We start from the raw sequence: 11,143 nt of genomic DNA on the forward strand, positions 1-11,143 counted from the left end.
GTAGATCATTGAAATCTTTTATAATGGAACAAATATTGTAAAGTTAAGGTTTAATTCGTCATATTATATTTTAGGTAATGGTATTGAGGATAACGAGCAAAGAAGTAGCCGTCACAGACCCAACGGCCTGTTGTGTCACGCAAGGAAATAACTGAAAATAGAACAATTTGAAACTTGCCTTATTTCGTAGAAACGCAATGTGCCGCAAATTTTATTGCATACATCTATAAAATAGCTTCTTATCTCAAGGTTGAATGATATTTTAGGGCTGGGTTAGGTGCCACAAATGAGAAATTTGCAATATTCGAGGTCTCATAATCTTAGCTTTCCACGTCACGCTTTCAGTAGTCTCGATCAGTTAGGATTATTTTTCAGAATTCGCGCATTCCAAAAAAAACTATTACTGTTTTTATGCAGAAGTTACACTAGACTAAAGTTCTGGATAGAAAAAATAGCTTTTATGTGCAGAGAAACCCGAGAAAACAGACTTTGAAAGTAGCCCTCGGCCGACCTCGAAAATCGGCGTCTTTCACTGATTTGGGGTCGATGGACAAAAATTCGCATAGCGGGTGGAAAAGAATTTAGAACAATTCTAACTGCAATTTTGTAGTGAGGATAGATAGTACTTTCGATGATAGCAATATAAAAGAAATCTATTTTTCGAGCCCAGATCGAGTGGCACGCTGTTATAGAGACGCCCTCTTAACGTTTGAATCTGTTGGTCAAAATACAGGAAAATTGATAATCAAAACATACGTAAATTCAAACCATAATAAGTTGCAGGCGATAGCTAGATCCTGATATCATGGCGAGCATGGACACAAAAAATACGATAGATATTTCATTTTTATCAAAACAATATACGGTAGGATAGATATTTCATTTTGATCAGAATTACGTTTTTTAAAATTTATAACGGTGGCAATAACGATAATATTGTAGTAATCATGCTAGTATTTGTGTGTCTTTTTTTAGAGGAATAATCTGAGAACATGTCTATGGCAAGAAAAAGAGTGAGCTGTCCTGGTGCAGTTTATAGCCCTGAACCATGAATTTTCTGTCAAGATGGCCAATTCAAAAAGAAATATTTTCATAGCAAAATTGCGCTGCTGCCACCGCTAGTTCCACAGGTCTTCCTAAATGAACAGGTGAACAATAACAATTTAATATTTCATCATTAGGGATCTGTCATGAATTAGAGGAGAGGAAGCTGCTTCAATTCTTTTATCAGGATCTCCTTTTGCATACCATCCCCCATTTACTATAGAAAAAGAATTCAATCATCCCCTTCACATGATATGTAAAATATATGTCCCCCCCCCCCCCCCCCTCCAACTACACACACACACTAAAATACATGAAACAAGTCGGATAAAGCAAGATTACCCTCATTTGCTCGTTTAAAAGAAAGTGAGCTGCTAACCTTCCAGGTCTAGAACAGATGGTAACGAAAAATGTATTGCCATTATCTTTCCTCTCACTTTCCTCCACCTCTTCACCATACAAGTCCCTTCTAACTTATTTAACTCATACGTCTACTTTTATTCAGGTAACGCTTGTCGACACCAAATTTTCAATTGTGTCCAGGTAAATTTTGACAATATAGAAGAGGCTGAAGATCATTTCAATATGACAATCAGTTGTTTTAAATGTAACCCATTTTTTATTATATACTACTTGGGCAAGAGCTTGAAGGTCATAGATGGTTCATCTCGAATGCCTTTAAAGTGCCTACGACCCTTATTTTTTCACTTTTTTATATCGAAATATAAGCTATTCTAAGAAACGTGTCGAAAGAAATTTTTTAATTCTGACGCTTCTTTCTATTTCTTTCGAGCGGTCAAAAGTGCGAAAATTTGAAGATTCCAAAATATGACCCAGCGACAGGGGAGACTGGGCTAGTGACGTCATAGTAGCAACACGTTTATCTTGATTTACAAAGAAATGTATGGGATACTGACAACGTCCTTGCGTTTCTTGGGGTTTTTTGGGAGTCTTTGGACTTTTAACTGCTTTCTTGGGCTTCTATGAGGAAGTTCATTATCTAAATATTCCATTTCCAGTTCTCATCAGGATTCGTAGCCTAATTTACTGGTATATTGAAGCGAACACAACCTAGTAAAGCAAGTGAGGTGACTGAAGGGGTTCCGACCCGATCAAATATTATCTCATTGGCTGTGGATAAAACTTCTCAAAACCTTAGTAAATACACCAAAAGTACAGCAGCATAGATAGAAATTCCTTATTAGAAATTCCTAGAGTCGTTATAGGGAACCGCAGTTGATAATGGGTAACATTACTGGGTAACCGCAGTTGATAATGGGTAACATTGCTCGAACTGAGTCGTCTTTGCTCCGGATTGGGAATAATTTATTCCCCGTTTATCAAACAGTTTTGGTGAGTGTGGTAATATTTCAGTGATTATTGTTAAACCCTTAAGAAGTATTTAGTGCAATGCTAAAAGGACTGAAATGAATGGTTGAGACAAAATACCCGTACGATGTCTACGATTAACATAATAATACTACTAGTCACAATATTTTAATTCTTTGCTACCGCTTATAATGCTCTGTAGATTTTTTACCTAAATTTCCCTCGATAGACGATCGTTTTATCTTCAAAGATAGGCATGGCTAGATACTGTAGAGACAAGATAGAAAACTAATAGAGTAGAAAATATTATATTCGACTATGAAGTGAAACCATGTTGACCTGCAGAGTAACAGATAAGGAGGACTGAAGCCTATCCCAGAATGCTTTACGAATGACTGTATATTATCGAAATTTTCGTCATCACGTCATCACTCTTATCAGGCCATTGAAGAGGGAAAGTAAGATGGCGTCCTTCCGAACGCTTCGGGATGTTCAAGCAGATGTTTTTGAAAATTCTTCACTTATATTCATTCATTGTATTTCTAAAACGGATGTTACAATCAGAATATGTAACTTAGCCTGTCTTGAGCTTGTCTTTCGAGAGATTCATCTATCTTTTATTCATAATCTCGCTGAAAGAAGAGTTGCTTTGATACCACGAAATAATGGTTCCAGAAGTGTCGAATCTCTATTTGAGAATATCAACAGCCCTGTTCTTGTCTCTGTAACTTCAAGCTGTAATACTAAGGTAAGCTTTTATATTATATGTGGAGACTGATAAATATGGTTGTTGCGATTTGAAGTTAAAAAACGCTCGCTTGTTAACACGTTTGACCTGCAATCGTTGTTTTCTCGATTTCAGTTTAAGGATTCCCAAGACGCACGAGAAGATCAAACATTGGAAGCGACTCTTATGTGGGACCTAGAAGTCGTATCTGCTCCTGGTACGTGCAACGTGCGTCCTGTTCCGATTCCCGAAGCGAGTAACATTGACCAGGTACTACCTCCTTTGAATTAGAAGTCCAGACGTCTTGTAATTGTTTTGCAAACGCTAATGGTTCGCAACAGTGCTTAGTAAATTTTGAGACCTACAGAGGCAGAGGAAGACCCATTGACTGGTCTTCTCAATGATCTAGCTTTAGAAGACGAAGAAGGTGATGATGCAGATGTCCAAGAACAAAGACTAAACATCGAAGAAAAAAAAGTAGATGAGGATCAAGAGAACAACAGCATTTCTACAATTAACTACGTGGAATGCTTTAAGATTGTTGGCTCACACTGGGAACAGAGATATCAGGACCGCCTTGAAATATGCTACAATATCCCTGTGAATAGACAAAAACCTCAAGTAAGAGCAGAACCAGAGCCAGATAACATTTGTGATAAAAATGCCATTAAATTTGAAGTTCACCACAATGGACAATGGCATATTATGGGATACTGTGGGGTAAAAAAAATTCCCAAACTGAAAAGAGCTCTTGCAAGACATTCTATTGTCAGCTTCGTCATATACAATTTGAGGCGGAAATGGGTGCCCCAAATAAGCCAGTTCCGCTACATTGGAGGAGTGAACATTGTTAAACAAGGGAGATGGGAAAAAGATGACCTACAGAATGTTTACAATTTTAATATTCCTGTGTAGAACTAATGGTTGGATTTTCTTGAGTCTTTAGGTATTCGCATAAATAAACCTAATGTGGGAAACACAGGTAGAGTAGTGGTGAGAGTGCTTGCCTCTAACCAAGGCGGCCCGAGTTCAAGCCCCTCCACTGTTAATATTCCCATTTATTATTTATTTAAATACATTGTGAACCCTTGCAGAGCAGCAGAATGCAGCTCAAAGAGGAGAAAGAAACAATAAGTCCTCATGGACAGGAAATTGAAATTCTTTTGTTTCTTTCCCCCCAAATTATGCACCTATCAACAGCTTTCTGAATGGGATATGTGGGGGCATTACACAGGGTTTGGCTACAAACATTGTCCTTGCGGTCAGGGAAAATGCTTGACTTTGTTTTTGGATACTCAAATTAGGATGAATATAATAAAATATGATTGAAAGACTCTGGGGACTTTGAAAACAAAGATTTCCCACACACCCCTAGGAAAAATTATTGTAAAGAATGATTCTATTATTCTACAAGTTCCCTAATTGGTTAAAGGGTAGCCTCTTCAGGAAAACTGCTGATAGGTGCATAAAGCTGCTTTGTTGTTGTGTAAAAGGAGTGAACCAAAGCACATGGGTAATTTTTCTAATACAACCTGCATGAATTTTAATTGCCAACTTGTTTTAGTTCAAGTACAAAAATAGTCTATTGGCTTGTATTTTACTGTTTCAGGAAAAATGTCACTCAGAAGGTACTTTTTTGTCACTATAGATTGCATGTTAATTTCTTCTATGAGCTAGCATACACTACTTGCTCATAAATTGTTAAGACAGTAAGGTTGATGTAATAGTATTTCCTGAACTCTAGATGTGATTCTAGTCATATTCATGTGAGTAGGAAAAGACCATGACAGTCTGAGCATTTGTCAGTGGCTGCTCAGTGATTATACATGCATGTTTATCTACAGTACCATGACTGTAGCTAAGTGTCATGTGTTTCTCACTCAGATGAAATTGACTCCATACTAGATCTTATCTCTCTAAGCTTTGATTAGACAAACAAATCGCATGAATATATTCCAAAGCATGAATAACATCTATTTCAAGTTATAAGTCATTTCTTGCGTTGAAGGGACTGACCATAATAATTACCGGTGCAGAGAATTATACAGCTTCTACTATAAAAAAGCCAGAATGTGAGCAAATTATTTGCTTAATTATTCCTATAACAAACATTTGGAAGTTGAGCTGTTGGTCTGTGGATTCTATGCCTGATGCTTGTCTGATTTCTTGCTGGCAGAAAGGCACGTCCAGCACAAAGTATTGAGGCATCTTCTCTCCGGTTCACGAGTAAATGATGCAGTCTCAAAGGGTGACCGACAGGATCCTCGTCTGGTTGCACTTCTGGGCCTTCATCAAATGATGGATACTCTTCATCTTCCCGGTGTCTCTCATTTATGGTCCAGTAGTAGGAGGGGAGGTCTGGGGCAATACGTTTGCAGAATTCTCTAAAATATTAAGTAAAGATATATTCATAAGGCTAATGTGTTAATTAAAAAACTCCAGGTGCAGACTCGCAGCATCTCACTGAATTTGAAAACGTGTTTTCAAAAACAAACAGTAGCTGAAGTATACAAGTCATATTGAAAACCATAGTACATCATTATTTTTATCAATAATGAATTCCACATGACAAGACTTGTGCTTCAAATGAAATTCTTATCTCATGAAATCTAGATCTGCTATATGAAAACAATGCTTAAGGAAATCCCAAATTTTTTGATTGCATTGCCAGGATAGAATATTTCCAGGGTACAGCAGCAACAATAGCAGCAGTAAGGGGGACTCGCGGCCACCCCCCGGAATTACATGGGTATTCCCCGCGCTCACGTACGTGCGTCGGCCGCGTGTATTACCCGTAAGGTCGTTCTGGATAATACCTGCGTAATTCGATTCGAAAAGCTGTCTACGGGTTTTACTGGTGCCCCACATTACTAAGCTTAGGAGAGTGTATAGGCACAAAGTAGTATTTTTTTGTGTCCGCTGCGCAGTAAAGGGGACTCGCGAAATCCGAATCACTAAGCATCGAATTTCACAGGTATTACCTGCGTTTCAGGCCCCTCTAAATGTATGCGTCGGCAGCGGGTATTATCCACGCGATGATTCCCTTACTGCTGCTGTGTTTGCGAAATCTATGTATTAAGTTAAAATATTCGTCTTATATACGATGCACGAATGTAAAGAGTTTGTTTGTCCGAGGTGTAATGGGAGTTTCATAAAGTGTGGCCTGATTTCCCATCTACGCAGGAAGGATCCCTGTGAGATTGTGACGACTTGTACGACAATGCGCGAGGAATACGTAAAGGAGTTGACAAGAAAGCCCGCGGTTCCCAAACCTGCTTTTAGACGTCGTCCTATGAAATATTGGATGCGTCCGCGTAGGGTCGTAAACGAAGGTTAAAATATTTCCTAGATATAGATGGATAACATCGCGCGCATTCAAAACAAAACTGTACGCAAGCTGCGAACCCAGGTATTGGATCGTTTGGACGCCGACTTCGCCTTCACGACATTCACAGAAGGAGACACAGAAGAAATCATGGATGAAGAAAGAGCCGAAAAGATAATAGACCTGATGCCTGAAGGTAACTACCGTTTACAGTTAACGTTTATGAAGTATTACGACGGCGACTGGGTAATAGAAAGAGGCTGTAACCCTATTCGGGCGTCTGGTAAGCAGAACCTGTTTGTCTTAAATAAGCAAACGCGCCCCGGAGCGCTGGTAGGCATCGACGCGCTGTTCTACGAGGTTGCTTACCCTGTTACGGTAGTTATCTACGGTGCGTATGAGATCAAAGAGCCAGACGTTAGGAAACTCAAACCAATGCGACATCCCGGCAACTGCGTCGGGAAACTGCTAAGGGAATTCTTTGAAGATTCCGCCCGCGGAGGTAAGTTAACTCCGAAAAGAAAAGAAGCCATCAGGAAATGGGAAAACGCCACCTACAAAGCTGGGGCTACGATAGACAACATCAAGAAATTAGAAATTGCCTTAGAAAGGCGCATACACGTGAAAGACATCACAGACGGGTACATTTACCCTGGGACACATAAATACGGCGGCAGAGGTGCTCCTATAGTCATCTACCAGCATAACGGACACGCTTGGCGAGAACTTCGATTCCCGCGAAAGAAAGAAACCAAGGTCTACGAAACCTCCCCGTTGGTGAACTTGATTCATGAGAACTCAATATGGTTAATGGATTCGGAAGGAAGCCAGTTTATGACCCAAGACGGCACTTTGTATCGCCCGGAAATCGAACACCAGCGCATCCAAAGCGCCTGTGAAACCCTTGGGGAAGACTTCTCAGACGAGGTCCTCAGCTCTCGTAGTTTGGACTTCTTAGCCGCAAAAAGAAGGAATGGGTGGAAACCGACCCCCAAAGAATTCAAAGACATAGCCAAAGCCTGCGTAGAACACGGCCACGGCGGTCTTTGGAACATGGAGTACGACGAGGAAGAATACGTGTCCTTAGACATGAAGCACTGCTATCCTGCGTCATTTAAAGGCCTGGGAGATTGTAAGGAATATTACGACCGCTACGGCCATCCAGATTCACAGTTCTTTCGTGTGTCCTTAGACGGCAGCTACGACGCGCCAGCTACGGGGTTCGTCAGATTAACGTCTTGGAAGTTGGCTAAAGACTTGCACCCCATAATTTACACATGGTACGGGAAGCATCTACAAGAGAAAGAATGGATACCAGTGCCATTGTTAAAGTTCTTTGAAGAGCGTAAGCTCCTGAAATACACAGCGCATGAAGCCATACTTTGCCATAGCGCCTACACGAAGTGGCTCCCAGAGCACAACCCAACCGCCCGAATTGTCATAGGCAAATTTACCCAGGGCGCTAAGGAGGGAGAGAAGCACATGCAACGGCGTTTAATAACAGACGAAGGAGAGTTAAGCTTCCTCATAAAACGTGCCCACGATCAAGGAACGATGGTGTCTGTAGAGAAATGGGATTACCTCGTAGAAGATCAGCTGCATGAATGGGATGCGCTGTGTTATTACCAGGACCATCGACCGCAGTATTACCATTTGCGTTCCAGCATGTTAGCCTACGCGCACATTAACCTTCTCGCAATGCTCTTGCGGTTTGACAAAGAAGACATTCCACGCGTAGCCACGGATTCCCTATACGTGAAACCGCACGTATTGGAAAAGATGGAGGAATTCTACACTGCCGATGAACTCGCAGAAAGTGGCCAGTGGCGCGTCAAAGATGAATAAATAAAAGCCTGGAGGGCAAGCGTAGAATATCACGGAGAACACACCCGCGGTTCCATTACGCCGACGGAAGAGCCACTGCCCTCAGTTGCGGACCCTATTTCCTACCAACGCTTCTCTTACCTTTACGGTACCGGAGGCAGCGGTAAGACGACGCGTGTGTTAAAACTCTTTCCTAAGATAAAGGTGCTAACGCCAACACATCGTTTGGAAAGAGAACTCTGCGAAATGGGCCACGACACGCAAACCTACCACAGCTTCTTTCGCTGGAATGGCCAAAAGTGGGTGCCGGAAGCCATCCACGACATACCTCCCGTGATACTTTGGGATGAAATCTGTACCGTGCCCTTAGAAATCCTGCAGGAGTTCGTAGACTTCCTCCGCGGAAAGTGCCAAGTCGTATTTGCCGGGGATCCATGTCAACCACCTCCTATAGCCGGAGAAATGCCCCATGAATGGTTAAAAGAAATGGTAGACTATCATGAAGAAATTAACACAGACTACCGTAGCAAGGATCAAGTGAGAAAATTAAAGGCAGAATTAAGGGGCCTTAGCGACGCCGAACAATCTAAGGTGTTACGTAAGAGGGTACGAGCAAAGTCTTACGAAGACTTCCTGTATTCTTGGCATCCTGGGGATTTGGTGCTAAGCAGTAAGCGCGCAGCACAGTCGCGCATACAAAAAGATCTACTGAGAATACACCAGGAGCGGTTCTCTAGTCATTTGGTGCCCGTTTGTTATAAGCCACGTGACACCCGCATGCAAAGAAATCATCCAAGGAACTGCTTCTTGTTACTTGTCCGTACAATCTTAAATCTTATGGTTATCGTTGTTTTTCTGTGTCTGCTCCTGTTCTATGGAATTCACTACCGTCTCCTCTTAGAAACACTTCATGTCTAAAAACTTTTAAGAAAGACCTTAAGACTCATTTGTTTAAACTAGCTTGTGAATTATAATTTATATATATTTTACAGCGCTTAGAGCCGACTTGTATAGGCGCTATATAAATCATATTATATTATATTAAAGAAGAGATGTCTTAGTACCCGTTACCGACATCCAACTGCAGAACGCAGTAACGCACGATAAAGCCTGGGTACCCATAGGAAAGGTGGAAAAAATAACCTCCCATCCAGACTGGCGCTTAGGCTATTGCATGACAGTCCACAGCGCGCAAGGGCTTACCATAAAAGAAACCTTATGGATCATAGACCAGCGGCTGTGTTGGAGCAACCTTATCTACACCGCCGTAAGTCGCATAGAATATGCCAAGCAACTAAAAAGAGCCTGGGGTCCGCAACTGCGTTACGACCGCACCCCTGAAGACGTAGCCAAAGAGAACATTGCCAAGAAACTCCTTCGCTACAACCAGCACGACGAAGAAAAGAATATGACGTTCGACCTATGTGTAGACGACGTCTATAAGAAAGGGGCACGGTGTGCCAAATGTAACATACCTCTACTATGGAGGTTTGACCCAAATGACGATCAGCAGTTCTCCGTGGATCGCATAAATAATAAACGCGGGCATTGCAGAGGCAACGTAAGGCTGACATGCCTAGAGTGCAATCGGGCGCGCGGTGCTGCGCTACTTTGAAGGGCAGCTAGCACTACTCTGAGTCTTTGGGGACTATGAGCAGCTCTTCCTTGACGAATCCGCGACTTGGGCCATTTAGGTAATACAACACGGGTTGCCCTTCCTTGGTAACGGACTTTGAAATCTCATACGTTTCCAAAGACCAGTTAGGATCCGTGGCTCTCTTACTGCAACCTTCGAGTTCTCCCGGCTGATAGAGGTATCTGACCACTATGTTGCGGGGGAGCTTTTTTTCCTTCAGTCCGACCGCCCTTGAACTTCTGACGTAGGACTTGTGTTCCACGTGTTTCTTCTTCATAGCATCCCTGGGTTTCATTCCTGTAGCCCTGGCCGCCTCGTTGTTCAAAGCCGCGACGACCTGGGGGAGCCTCTGAGTCCATTCCCTGTTGCGTTTAGAGGGATCTTCCAGCTCTTTCCAATACTGGTACCCAAAGAGACGCTCGGCCAGGGTCTTGTTGAATCTTTCGACGATGCTCTGACCCCTGTGGTACTCTGCTTCGGCTCTCCTAATCTTAGTGTTGTGGTCTTTCAGGGTCTTAGAAACCACGCCCATGAACTCTGTCCCCGCATCCACTTGCAGCAGCTTAGGCCATTTCAAAACGCGCTTATAAATCCTACCTAGGGCTTCTGCGACTTCCCCAGAATCCTTGCTGGTTATGGGTTCGGCGTCCTTGTATCTGCTTGCGATATCAACTACGGTCAAAGCGTATCTATAGGTCTTTCTTCTCACCTTGTCATGTGGTAAGAAAAGCAAATCCGCCTGATGAACTTCATTGGGGGTATTTACGGTAAATCTGGGCCTGGGAATGTACTTAGGCACGGGAAGATAAACCTGCCAGAGGGTTTGTTTTCTTAACCAGTTCTTAGCCGTTTCTTCTGATACCCTGGCCGCAGCTGCAAGTTTCTTGATAGCTGACGCTCCTCTCCAATAGCCTTCAGGTCCATAGTAAATCCTCTTGAGTTTGTCCTCAGTTCGACCCATTATATAAATAGAATTGCGCTTCGCTTGATTCAAGCGAAGGATAGGACAAGATTAATCTTCCGTCCGTTGAAATCCACCGTCTCTCCGTCCACTTTAATGGTGATGTTTATGCTTTCTACGAAATTAGACAAATCATAGCACAAAGAAATGGGAGTGTATTCTACCAGGTCAAATGGATTACCTTTGGGCAGAAACTTGGACATAAGAGAAGACTTTTCTCCATTGCTGTAACTATTGACCAAGTCGCAATAGACTTCGTAAGAGGATGCGACTTTCTATTTCACGGGTATGGCCGTG

The 11,143-nt window shown here is 42.2% G+C and overlaps 1 protein-coding gene across 1 annotated transcript; it reads left to right on the top strand.

The window, feature by feature from the left end:
* The first annotated feature begins 2,836 nt into the window (after positions 1-2,836).
* On the top strand, positions 2,837-4,015 carry LOC148907567 (uncharacterized). The gene is made up of 3 exons (XM_089035672.1): positions 2,837-3,121; positions 3,236-3,317; positions 3,468-4,015. The coding sequence occupies exons 1-3, from the start codon at positions 2,837-2,839 to the stop codon at positions 4,013-4,015; spliced, it is 915 nt and encodes a 304-aa protein (XP_088891798.1).
* Positions 4,016-11,143: the final 7,128 nt, after the last annotated feature.

This window comes from Actinia tenebrosa, unplaced genomic scaffold, assembly GCF_029948245.1.
Source record: "Actinia tenebrosa isolate PJP-AT-01 unplaced genomic scaffold, QUT_ActTen_1.0 PGA_scaffold3__52_contigs__length_22856419, whole genome shotgun sequence".
NCBI lineage: Eukaryota > Metazoa > Cnidaria > Anthozoa > Actiniaria > Actiniidae > Actinia > Actinia tenebrosa.

What these genes read in the sequence shown, in the direction of transcription:
- LOC148907567 (XM_089035672.1), top strand. Translation starts at nt 2,837, where the DNA reads ATGGCGTCCTTCCGAACGCTTCGGGATGTTCAAGCAGATGTTTTTGAA. An exon ending in CTTCAAGCTGTAATACTAAG is followed by an intron (nt 3,122 to 3,235) that starts GTAAGCTTTTAT and finishes TCTCGATTTCAG; the next exon opens with TTTAAGGATTCCCAAGACGC. An exon ending in AGAAGTCGTATCTGCTCCTG is followed by an intron (nt 3,318 to 3,467) that starts GTACGTGCAACG and finishes TGAGACCTACAG; the next exon opens with AGGCAGAGGAAGACCCATTG.